General features: G+C 44.9%; 1 protein-coding gene across 1 annotated transcript in view; it reads left to right on the top strand.

Moving 5' to 3' along the window:
• LOC147123076 (collagen alpha-1(XXV) chain-like) overlaps positions 1–5,745 on the top strand; it is a 533,163-nt gene extending 527,418 nt beyond the window's left edge. Inside the window, exon 4 of the mRNA XM_086004060.1 lies at positions 3,839–5,745. Coding sequence (XP_085860186.1) covers positions 3,839–3,966 — 128 coding nt within the window. The 3' untranslated portion in view covers positions 3,967–5,745. The remainder of the gene's footprint in view (positions 1–3,838) is intronic.
• Positions 5,746–13,451: the final 7,706 nt, after the last annotated feature.

Here is a 13,451-nt window from a genome sequence, read left to right as displayed (position 1 = left end):
ATATTCCATTTGACTTCAATGGAAACGAAAATCAGGTGGCCGAGCCGATATCAGCCGTTTTACACCATTGTTTAAAGTCAAAATTACCCCAGTTAGTGGCACGTTGGCTGCTTGAGAAGTATTAAAGGATCAATTTTACAGGTGTATTGTATTGGCTGCTTTTTGTTACTGCTCATGAAATTGTATTCCCGGGAATCTCACATTTAGAAATTGAGCATTCCTGCAATGTCATTCGCGAGTCATACATTACGAAGAGAAACAGCCATTTCTCCTTTTTTTTTCCCAAATACAGGAAAATATGGCTGTTGTGTTACTCAGAAATGTGAAGTTTAGTACTTGCTCTGAAGCACTGAATGTTATTCACAGCTTTTAAAACAAGCCTTTTTCTTCTCTCATGCAACAGCTGGAAAAATGATTGTTTGTGAAATTCAAATGTTGGGCTCGGTACAGACAAAAGACAAATGTAGGAAAGAACAGACATTTCTTCATCATATTATTCTTTAAATCAGCTGAAATAACATCATTAGATTCAATCATTCTGGAGCACTGTTCAGTTCTAGTTCTCAGAGTTTGTTTTTAAAAGTAATGGTTACCCCTCTGCTACCCGGCAGTTTTTTCCATTGTTTTTAATAATGTGAAGAGAGCTGTGTGCAACTGCCCATGACTGCCAGCCCGAATAAGTAAAAGGTCATAATAACAACAGAAAATGCTGGAAAAACTCAGCAGGTCAGGCAACATCCGTGGAGAGCAATTTGGGTTGACGTTTCGGGTTGGACCCTTCTTCAAAACTGGAAAGAAAAGAAACTAGATCGAAGGCAGGGCTGCGATCGGACAAAAGAATAAAAGAAACAAAAGAAGTAAAAGAGATTAGAAGCTAAACGAGATGGTAATAGGCTGGGATTAGGTGTAAAGTGTACTGGCAGGGCAAAAGATAGCTGCCAGGTGTGAGAGAGAAACAAAAGGAAAGGGGGGGGGGGGGGAAAGGAGTGGAACAATTACAAGAGAAAATGAAATGGGGGCCGAGCTTATGATCTGAAATTGTTGAACTCGATATTGAGTCCGGAAGGCTGCAGACTGCCTAATCGGAAGATGAGGTACTGTTCCTCGAGTTTACGTTGAGCTTCCGTGGAACAATACAAGAGGCCAATTCATTTTCTCTTGTAATTGTTCCACTCCTTTCCCCCCCCCCCCTTTCCTTTTGTTTCTCTCTCACACCTGGCAGCTATCTTTTGCCCTGCCAGTACACTTTACACCTAATCCCAGCCTATTACCATCTCGTCTAGCTTCTAATCTCTTTTACTTCTTTTGTTTCTTTTATTCTTTTGTCCGATCGCAGCCCTGCCTTCGATCTAGTTTCTTTGCTTTCCAGTTTTGAAGAAGGGTCCAACCCGAAACGTCAACTCAAATTTCTCTCCACGGATGTTGCCTGACCTGCTGAGTTTTTCCAGCATTTTCTGTTGTTATTTCGGATTTCCAACATCTGCAGTATTTTGCTATAGTAAAAGGTCATACCTGGGACCTTTGCAAACCTCGTACCATTCCAGTTATAGTTGCACTGCAGCTGGTTAAATCTAATAGTGTGTCTCTCTGAGGTAGATGCTTACCACTTGGTTAAACCAGCTTGAGTAGTGTCACATGCAAATTACATTACTCTGGTTGAATCAACGCAAAATTAATGTCGCTATGCATGGATGTGAAATGTATAGTCCAATATTGCAGTGGCTATAAATATGAGGTTTTAAAGGAGCTGTGTATATTTTAAATAGCATAGCCTGTGATAGAATTTCGAATATTGAGATTTCACCACTGATTACTTACCAATTAATTAGGTCATAAAAGTCAATCAGAGTTGGTTTGCTGCTACCACATCACAGCTTGTATTATGAATATGAACAGGATTAGCATAATGCAGTGACATATCTCCTCTCACCTACAGCCTGCCTGCATTTACTGGGTAATATGATGGCAGAGTGACAGATTTGATCATTTCTCGTTGCTGTTGCCACTCCAGCTGTTTTGAAATGGAGGTAGAAACAGCTGGATTGAGGATATAGCAGTTGAATTATTCAAAAAAATAAGGTCAGCAGTGAAACAAAGGCGTCTGCCCCCGGCCCCAAAGTACACGATCCCTGTGCCGAGAACCTCAGGTTTTCCAACTTTCAATTCAAATCAACAAGCTGTAGTGGGGATCACCTTGTGCGAACTGCTGTGATGGCAGCAAGCTGTCTAAGCAGCCAATCAAATGGCAGAATTTTCACAGACAGCAAACAAGGAAGTGGGTAAGCCCTTAAAATTCTAACATTTTAAAAATGTTAGAGAGCTCAAAACAAAGATTGGGGCTCTCACATGGGGAAAAGGCAAACCTGAAATAAAAAGGGACAAACTTTAAAAAAAAATTGAAAAACATTTTTAAAAAAGTTTCTTAAAAATTTAAATTTTTATTAAAGTGGTCAAATTTCACACTGGACAAAATTAGTTTTCCAGGCACTTAACATTTGTTTAGCAGTAATAACACTGTTAAAACCCCAGTTACACTGAATCCCTTTGGGTCTAACGTTTAGCGGGGAATTTAACAGTGTAATTACTGCGGAAGAGCCGAGGTTTTCGACAGTTTCCCTGATTTGGGTGATTACACAGATTGCCGGCTCTGTGGAGGTGGTGGGGGTGGGTGCACAGTGTAGCCTGTTTTGGAGAAAAGACAGACTGCAATTTCAGGATTTCCACATGCACCTGCGCCAAATCCCAATGTTGCAGTCAGCTTCAAAGGCGGAATGACGGCGAACTCTGCCAGTTCACTATCGTCCAGACAGCAAATTCCGGGCCATGGTCATTTTCTAAGTATGCACTAGTGGTGAAGAATCTTGCCCGATGCCAGCATAATATCAAAAAATCACAGGTACACCCACTGATGATTGGAAGATTGGAAGAAACTCTTCCATATGAGATGACAGTGGTTGGAGGATGTTTCCTGCAGCCAGCGCATACTTGGAAAATGATCCCTTATTTTTGGAAAAGTTAGTATTTCTTAAAAGACTCTCCGGTGTATTGAAGAATAGTAATATTGTGGCAGAGCCACTAAGGGACTCTGAACAACTGTACATAATTCCCTTTAACAATCTGTTAGCTACAGCCTGAACCTGTATCTTTGTATATACTGTTTGCATGTACAGAGCGGTCCCTTTAAGAGCGTGGGCAAACGCGATGACGTCATGCCGTTAATCACGTGATCCTCCAACGGCGGGAAAAACGTGATGACGTCATGACGCCATCCACAGGACCGCCCGGGCAGTCCTCGTGGAGCCTTCGAATTGTAAAGACCTGTATCCGTAGTTCTCTTGCATTTGTCTGTTAAACTCAGTTAGTTTTACATTAAACTTTTGATTGATCGCCTGAGTCGACTTCAGTCTCTTGATAGGAATTAGACCATTCCTACAATCTAAAAATATTAGTTCATATGATATTCCTTTCTACGCTACTGTAGCAGAGGCATTAACCCATTAAAATAATGGACAGGGGAATGTCATATGAACCCTTGTTCACCAATATTGGCAATAGTAATTTCTAGGTTGTAGCCACAGCTAAATAAGGGAAAAGGTGTGTAAAATGTTATATAAATTCTACGGAGTGATTCACTCTTATGTGGAATTGCCGGGCTCTGCTGTAGAAAGCAGAATTCAAATTGAGTTGGCAGTAAGAAACACCACCATATGCTTTTGCGATTAACAAGACAAGGAAGTTTCCTGTTTTTCTATTTACTCTGAACCTTCTACCTTTGAAATGGTCTTTAAATTGTTGGTGGTCTCATGACTAAGCATGTTTTTTGTCTTTCTCTTTACAGGACCTCCCGTAAGTACACTTGATATCTCAACGCTCGATGAAAGTCATCAAGATAAGATTTTTTTTTTCTATTTTAACGAGAGGCAGATTGTACAGGAACTCATTAAACACATTGGTAAACCTACTTGATTGAGTGCAATAGGAGATATAAATGCAGCAGTCATAGTTCTTGCACTTAAAGGTTTATTTTTAATTCATTGGAACATCGATACACTGTAAGGTATCTCAAATAAAAAAAAGAAGGACCTGCATTTATATAGCACCTTTCACGACCACCGGACGTCCCAAAACGCATTACAGCCAATGAAGTACTTTTTGAAGTGCAGTCACTGTTGTAATGTGGGAAAGGTAAAATCATTCCTATTTCAGTTATCACTGTCAGTTGTAGCTAACTGCTATGAAAGAATATAACAAAATAATAGTCCCAGTGATATTTCTGTATCATTATTCTGTTAATTTAATCAATAAACATCAAAATACAGTAAAACTTTAGATGACCAGCTTTATTGGTTCTGGAAGTTTCTGGAATTGCCATATTTGTAATGCTGATGTTTTGGCTGCTTTGGATGGAAAATGCCTCAGGTGAGAAAATGGTATCTTTTTAAAAGATTTATAATAATAGTCCTGTTGTGTTTTCTATTCTTGAAACTATGCATTATTTGCCAATACTAGTTAAATTTGTAACGGCCTTTTTGATGGGGCCCATCATCAGCTAAAGTGGCCATGTGCAGCATCAATTACGAGCTCCTCCATGTAGTAATATTGAGGTGTAAAAGTGTATCTTACGGGTGGGAGGTTTCCGTTATTCACCGTCACAAAATCATAAATGCTTGTATGGCAAACACATTTGCGATTTTGTAACAAAATAGCAACAAGAAAATTCTTCCCCCCTCCCCCCACCGTTGTTATTCGCAGACTGTGAAAGTGTGGTGTTACCAAGTCAGAAATATGCATGCTTCCTGCCTGAAATGTCACTTTAAAACCAATGAAACAAACTGCTGTTCCTCTTCAGTTTGATTGAGCTTATAGTCACACTGAGGCATTATGCACTGATCCAAATGAACAATGCATTCCAGAAATTCTAAGCACCTGGAATCTTAGCCAGTATGGGAACTTCCATCAACAGGGAATCAATTGCTTGAAGTTGCCTAGGTCTGTTGGTGGAAAACCCCATAAAGACCTACCTATTTAGATGTAGTAGATTGCATTGATCCTATGTGTCTGCAATGAAGTGTTTTGATAGCTTTGTGTTACCGTATATTGCTTGGAGTAAAAGTCAATTCCAATCCATCCATAAAACCCTCATAATTGCATGTTCCTAAACAAGAGCTTACTAGTAAGTGGCTGTTCAAGTGAGGCAGTACTACTGCTTAGAGCCCCTTATTCTCAGTCTTCCAATTTACCCTCTTGACAGTTCCACCTGACTTCTTGTAACATAACATATTATACGTTAGATCTGATACCGAAAAGAAGGGCTAAGGCCAAAAATAACAGCACGGATATACAAAATGTCAGAAGACCAGATGTCGGGCTATGTAAGGAGTTCATGGGAGATTAAATTGGAAGCTAAACTATAAAATTTTAAAAATAAAAATGGATACAACAACAACAACTTTATTTGTATAGCACCTTTAACGTAATAAAACATCCCAAGGCGCTACACAGGAGTTTTAGCGCAAAAAAAGATTTTGATACCAAGCCACATAAGGAGATGTATGGGCAGGTGACCAAAAGCTCGGTCGAAGAGGAAGATTTTAAGGAGCGTCTTAAAGGAGGAAAGAGAAGTGGAGAGGAGGAGAGATTTATGGAGGGAATTCCAGAGCTTAGGACCTAGGAAGCAGAAGGCACGACCATCAATGGTGGAGCATTTAAAATCGGGGATGTTCAAAAGGCCAGAATAGGCGGATCGCAGAGGTTTAGGGGGATTACAGGGCTGGAGGAGATTAGAGAGATAAGGCGGGGCGAGACCATGGAGGGATTTGAAAACAAGGATGAGAATTTAAAAGTAGAGGCATTGATTAATTGGGAGTCAATGTAGGTCAGCATGCAAAGGGGAGATGGGTGACTGGGACTTGCTGTGAGTTAGCACACGGGCGGCAAAGTTTTGGATGACCTCAAGTTTATGGAGGGTAGAACCAGGGAGGCCGGCCAGGGGTGTGATGGAATAGTCAAGTATAGAGGTGATAAAGGCATGGGTGAGTGTTTTGGCAGCAGATAATTTGAGCCAAGGGCGGAGACAGGCGAAGGTGGAAATGAGCGGTCTTAGTGATAGAACAGATATGAGGTAGGAAGCTCATAGTCTCAAAGCTGCCTTAAAAGATGAGAAAAGGAAATATACCCTTGTCAGAAAACTGAGCAGACCAGTAAGACCAATGGGTTGAAATAACGCTGAGCAATATTAGTAACAAACACATTAGTGTTTGAAGCAATTTAATTAACAACAACAAAACTTGTATTTATATAGCGCCTTTAACATAGTAAAACGTCCCAAGGCACTTGGGAGCATTATTAGGCAAAATCTGACACCGAGCCACATAAGGAGATATTAGGGCAGGTGACCAAATGCTTGGTCAAAGAGGTAAGTTTTAAGGAACGTCTTAGAGGAGGAAAAAGAGGTAGACAGGCGGAGAGGTTTAGGAAGGGAATTCCAGAACTTTGGCAGCTGAAGGCATAGCCGCCAATGGTGGAGCGATTAAAATCACGGATGATCAAGAGGCCAGAATTAGAGGAGATATCTCAGAGGGTTGTAGGGCTGAAGGAGATTATGGAGCTAGGGAGGGGCAAGGCCATGGAGGGATTTGAAAACAAGGATGAAAATTTTAAAATCGAGGCACTGCTTAACCAGGAGCCAATGTAGGTCAGTGAGCACAGGGGTGATGGGTGAACGGGACTTGGTGCAAGTTAGGACACAGGCAGTAGAGCATGACCTAAAGTTTATGGAGGGTAGAATATGGGAGGCCGGTCAGGAGTGCTTTGGAATAGTCAAGTCTGGAGGTAACAAAGGCATGGATGAAGGTTTCAGTAGCAGATGAGCTGAGGCAGGGGCGGAGCCGGTCGATGTTACAGAGGTGGAAGTAGGCGGTCTTAGTGATGCCACGGATATGTGGTCAGAAGCTCATGTCGCGGTCAAATATGACACCAAGGCCGCGAATTTAATAGCACTCGGGGACAGGTTTGGAGGTGGGTCCACTGTCAAAATAGCAAAGATTGACAGGGGGTAGGAAACCCGCTGTCAACCCGCCTCCACGCAAGTCTCCCAGGTGTCGGGCCTGTCAGCGGAGAACTGACCTGACACCAAGCGGCGGGGGAGACAATTCAGTTTGTTAAGTGGCTTGTTAAGAGCCAATTTAAGACTATTTTGAGGCTTACTTCTAATATTACATTCTCCCCCATGGGTTACCTGCTGCTCGGGGAATACACCAGCTCAAACTGGCGTGAGTTGAGTCTGCTCTGATGCTTCTGATAAGCTGACAGCTGCAGAAGTGGTGTCAAGGATGCCATGTTGCAGATGGTGAGGTTCAGAGCGCAGAAAATGTTGGTTACTGTATTTTTAATACATACAGAGATTTCTTTAGCTTAGATGTTTTTAGATCCAACTGTATGCCCAGTGCCACCTCATTGGGAGAACCTCTCTCACCATTGACAGATCGCTTTTGTCATTTCACTTGCAACTGCCATCTATTGCAGCAACATCGGAGCCATTGAAACAATCCACTTTGTATCCAAGAAAGACAAATCAGAATATTTTCTTAATGTTGAGAGACTAGGGGCTATGGGGGAGCAAAGGGATTTAGGTGTCCCGGTACACAAATCACTAAAAGCTAGTGGACACAGTACAAAAAGCAGTCAAAAAGGCAAATGGAATGTTGGCCTTTATCTCAAAGGGGCTGGAATACAAAGGTAAGAAAGTTATGCTCCAATTGTACATCTGGAGTACTGCGTTCAGTTTTGGGCATCGGACCACAGGAAAGATATTTTGGCCTTGGAAGGGGTGCAATGCAGAATCATCAGGATTATACCAGGGCTTAAAGGATAAAACTGTGAGGACAGGCGCATAAACTAGACTTGTATTGTCTTGAGTTTAGAAGATTGATGAATGATCTTATCGAGGTGCTTAAAATGATGAAGAGATTCAATAGGATAGATAGAGAGAAATTATTTCCTCTAGTGGGAAAATCCAGAACAAGAGAGCATAATATTAAAGTTAGTGCTCAGCCAGTTAGGAGTGCTATCAGGATAGTGGAAATCCCGAGCTCGCTCCCCAAAAAGGTTGTGAATCCTGGGTCAAAAAGCTAGATCAAGATGGCACCTAGGCTAGCAGTTCCATAGGGAGCTCCTGATTGCATCACTTCTATCCATGGGAATCAAGTGCCATCCTTTGCCCTTTCTTTCCCAAAACCTCCTGGCTTCCACTGTTTAAGTTCCCCCGGATCTATTAGTTGGTGCATTTTAGCCCTAACTACAAGTTAACTGCTATTTTAAACCGCCATTGCCCATCCCCCAACCCCTCTGCATCTCTCACTGAACTTCTGGATCTCTTCTCAAATTTGGCTTCCAAATTCCTGGACTTCTCTGGACATCAAGACTACTCTTCTCCATTGTACTACACTGGATTACACCATAAGACTCATCTGCTGTGTCTCTGATTTGATGTTCTGTCACTTAAATTTTAGAGTAACTTTCCCTTCTTTGCTGAGCCTGTGACTGGCTGACTTGTTCCACTGGTTTTTCAGCTTTGTTGGTTTCTGGCTAGTGGTTTACGCTCCTGGGTCAAAGAACATTTTTCCGCCGCTTCTGATCTACGGTGACCTCCAACTTCGCCATCATCGTTCTGCCCCGCAACCAATTCTATACATCTCCTGGATCCTCATTCCCATGGAAATAACCTCCATCCTCCAATTCTCTACCCTTCAAATAGCTTCTGGATTTCACTCGCCCACTACACCTGTCTCCGAACTTGGACAAAAATTTGTCAATGCTCCATGCCGACTCCACCCTACCTATGTCAACTTTATCCCACCACAGGACCCCTGACTTTGACACTGGACTCCCTCCTATTGCCTCCTATCTATTCCCTGTTTCTACCAGGAAATATGTATCCTAATAATTGCTACATAACCAGGCCTATGTAACTTGAGTATTCCGTGTCCATTTGCATGCGCATTTTGGCTGCCGTTCCGGACCTGAGCCGATCACTTCTATTTCCACTTTTTTCTTCTCCGTTATTTCTTTTCTCTCTACCCCTCCTTGACTGCTCTCTCCTGTCATCATGCCTCCTTTCATTCTCCTCTCTCGGGTACTCTGCCCTCCCAGATCCCTATCCCAACGCTTCATTACTCTTCGACCTTCCTACTCTTCTGCACTATCCCAGACTTGACTCCCTCTTAGATAAGCCTACAGCTTCCCTCTGTGCCTCTCTTGGCATCCTACGAAGGGCCTATTGAGGAACTCGTCACTGCCTCCTCACGAGCAGCAACCCCAACTGTCCAATCCTACTCTCTCACCAACCATCCCGCCCAGCGCACCCGCTGGGGACTAATCTCCTTCCTGTCCAACTCACCTCTCCTAGTTCTGACCCTGTGGACTGTGGCAGCGGATCAGCTATCACTGCCTCTCTCCACATCTCCTTCTAGAATGTCTGTTCACTTGTGAACAAGGGCCTTGCCATGCATGAGCTTATCGTGGACATCATGGCCTTCACAGAAACCTGGCTGAGGGGTGATGACATCTTACCCCTAAATGAAGCCTCCCTGTCTGGCTATACCTTCCACCACTTGCCTCGTCCAGACCATTGTGGTGGCGGTGTGGCTATCATTACAAAATCACTCCTTGGTCTATCCCCCTACTCCTCTGGCACTTTATCCTCCTTTGAGCATCTAACCTGGTTCCACCCCTTTCAACACTCATTTAAAATCTTCGTTCTCTACTGCCCACCCAAGTACCATAAAAATGTTGTCACTGAGATATCTTCACTGCTTTCCTGCCTCAGCCTTTGCATGGAGCAACTTCTCATCCTCGGTGATTTCAACCTCTATCTCAATTCATCATGCTGTCTCTCCTCTAAGTTCACTGCCCTCCTAGCCTTCCTTAATCCCTCCCTCCATGTAAACTCCCCAACCAATATTCACGGCCACCCCCTTTATTTTGCCATCTCATGGAGCCTCGCTACTCCCATCGTGTCAATCACCGATAAGGCCATCTCTGACCACTTCCTTGTATCACTCTCTACCCACTTGCCCCGCCCCAACCCTACTTCCTTCCGTGTCCGCCCCTGCTAAAAACTCTCTCCCAATTCACTTACAACTGCACTTACAAAATCCCAACTGTCTAGCCTTTGACCCTCCATTCACACAACCTTTCTGCAGCTACCGATCTGCTCAAGCACACTTCACTATCACCTTTGATGCCCTAGTCCCTATTAAAACCATTACTTTCTGTCACCCTGGCTGTTTCCCCTAGTACGGCCCTCTTCTCCAATCCCTTAAGTCCAAGGGACGCAGACTTGAATGGATATGGCAACTGGTTTAGCCATTCACCGCCAGATCTGGCTGGACCACATAAAGCATTATCGGGTCCTGCTCTCGTCTGCCAAAACTGCTCACTATTCCAGGATCATTCTGGAATGCAAAGATAAACCCCGGCATCTATTCTCCACTGCAAACCGTCTTCTTAAACCCCTCTTCCCTGTCTCCTCCACCCTCAACTCTGGCAACAAGTGTGAGGAGCTCATGGACTTCTTTGTCTCTAAGATTGAGACCATCCGATCAGCTGCCTCTGCCACCTCCTTTCCTTCCCCTAACCCACCGGGCCAAACTTCCTCTAAGGTTCCCCCTTGCCCTAGTCCTGAACCCGCATTTTTCTCCAGTTTCTCTACGACCTCCCCTCTTGACCTCTCCACGCTCATCTTGTCCATGAGACCCACTTCCTGCTCCCTCAACCCTATTCCCACTAAACTGCTCACCACTGAACTTCCTTTTCTGGCTCCCATGTTAGTTGATATTGTTAATATCTCTCCTCAGGTACTGTCCCCCTCTCCTTCAAATCTGCCATCATCACCCCTCTCCTCAAAAAGAAAACGTTGAGCCCTCTGTCCTTGCAAACTATCGTCCCATCTCCAATCTCCCTTTCCTCTCCAAAGCCCTTGAAAGTGTTGTCGCCTCCCAAATCCATGCCCATCTTTCCCGTAACTCCATGTTTGAATCCCTCCAATCAGGTTTCCGCCCCTGCCACAGTACCGAAAGGGCTCTTATCAAAGTCACAAATGACATCCTATATGAATGTGACCATGGTACTATGGCCTAGAAATTCAGTAAGGCCCCGCCAGCTCGCTTGCGCCCAAAAGTTAGCGCTGCGCGCGGAGCCAGTTGCGACCGTCAGAAATTCAGTTTTTGCGCCCCAAGTCGGAACCGGGCGCTATTCCAGGGTGTGCCTGCCTCCGCTTGGGGCGCTGAAACTGAATTTCAGCGCTGTAGGTGCCGCTGCGCCACCCGCTGCGGTACTGCAGGCCTCCTCCTTCTCTTAAGGGGGAGGTGCCTGCAACGGGGAGATCGCCGCTTGATAGTGCCTAGTGCCGGCAAATGAGCCTGGCACCACGGAGAAGTGCCGGGCTCGCGGAAAGCAGCCGGCAATGCCGCGGGGGGGGGGGGGGGGGTGGAGGAGGCCGGGGAAGGAGGTGCGGGCAGGCGGCCGCCGAAAAAGCGGCCGGCCGCACCTCCGCCTTAACTAGCGCCACTAAGGCTGCAGGACGGCCATGGTTGCAGAACGTTGTTTGCGGCCGCTGCGGAAGAGGCGGCCGCAACTAAATATGGGGGTCGGGCCGGTATCGGGGCGGAACCAGAGCACTGCGCACACCGATGACGTCATCGGTGCCGGCGCAGCGCTACCGGCTACCGCCGCCATTACCGCTGCGCTGAATATCAGCGCAAACTCCTCTATTGGCGCAGAAGCCCTCTTTGGGCGGTAACTGGGCGCAAAGCTGGCGGGGCCTTACTGAATTTCTAGCCCTATATCTCTCATCGTCCTTCTCGACCAGTACATGCTGTGCCTGTGTCACCTGTTTGCTGATGGTGTTTAAGCCAGTGTAACAATTTTCTATGGGATCACAGCCCCTGCAATAAAAACTGAACCGCAGCACAGGGCATTACCAGCACTAATATAAATAAAATGGAACCCATGGCTTCCATGTCTTGTTACACTTGTGATTAGTAACATGGGATTTCCATGTAAAACACACTGGGGGAATAACTTTAACTTTGTTCACCGGGCAGTTATCAGATCGGCTCACCGTTATACACCCCGCTTGATTTTCCACTCTATTGACTTCAACAGAACTGAATATTGGATGGGGAGTAAAACGGGCAGCCAATCTGCTGCTACTCGGTAGTAAAATTCAAAACCCCACTGTTACTGATCTTTCTTCTAATCCAGAAAAAACACCAAAGAGGAAATCTTTAAAAAATAAAATCTGCAAATCCAAAATAAGGACAGAAAATGTTGGGAATAACCAGCAGGTGTACCACAATCTGAAAAGACAGGGGTTATGGTCTTTGTCAGACAGTCATAGTGAAGGGTCTACACCTGAAACATTGACCTGTTGTTCCCTTTTCGGAGGTGGCAGACCTGCTGTTTATTTCCGGCATTTTCTGTTTTTATTTAAGGGAAGCTTTTATTCTGTTTAACGCTTGTGTGGATTGCTCAGTTTTTCGCAATCTACATCAATGATTTAGAGGAGGGGACCAAATGTAATATATCCAAGTTTGCTGATGATACAAAGCTGGGTGGTGTAGTGTATGTACTTGCAGAAGGAACTATATTCTGCAGCCCCTGTATACTGCAGTACCAGTAGTGACCACCCCTGTATATAAGCCTGTGTAGTAACTTTTGCATAGTAGTTCCAGTTTGTCTCCACTCAGTAAAGACCTGTTATACCCAACTCCTGCAGTCCGTGTCTCAATTACACACATAATACTGGCGACGAGCAGATCTGAACTTACCTACAGTCTGCACCACCCCTTGGGGATCCATCCCTGAAGCGAAGTTGTCAGAGGTCGAGGCCAGAAGGAAGAAAGAAAAAAATAAAACAAACAGAAGAAACGGGCGTCGACCGTGGGCAACCGCCTCTGATTCATCAGAGTTGAAGATTTGCAGGAGAGGCTGTCGAGCGGGGCTTGGTTATCCTGTCGATGGTGTTCCAGCTAATCGGGCTGGTGGCAGGTAGTACACTGATCCTTCCTGGGCTGCGGCGGGCTAGAGCTCGATCGGGTGGCTTTTCAACGGGGCCGAGCAGCATTGTCGGGAAGAGGAGAGAGAGAGAGAGGGTGGAGCACACAGGGCGCGGCCGGTGCTACGAAGCCGGGCAGCGTACAGACCCGAGAAGAGGGAGGAAAGTGTCCCGCAGGGTTGCTCCGACGACGGGGAAATAAAAGAAATTAGAAGCGCAGAAAGCCGCTGTAGTGTATGTACTTTGCAGAAGGAACTATATTCTGCAGCCCCTGTATACTGCAGTACCAGTAGTGACCACCCCTGTATATAAGCCTGTGTAGTAACTTTTGCATAGTAGTTCCAGTTTGTCTCCACTCAGTAAAGACCTGTTGTAACCAACTCCTGCAGTCCGT

The sequence above is a fragment of the Somniosus microcephalus genome, chromosome 2 (genome assembly GCF_052327205.1).
Source record: "Somniosus microcephalus isolate GS21.2 chromosome 2, FLI_Smic_1.0, whole genome shotgun sequence".
In the NCBI taxonomy this organism is placed as follows: domain Eukaryota; kingdom Metazoa; phylum Chordata; class Chondrichthyes; order Squaliformes; family Somniosidae; genus Somniosus; species Somniosus microcephalus.
This window is presented reverse-complemented; position numbering and strand designations above follow the sequence as displayed.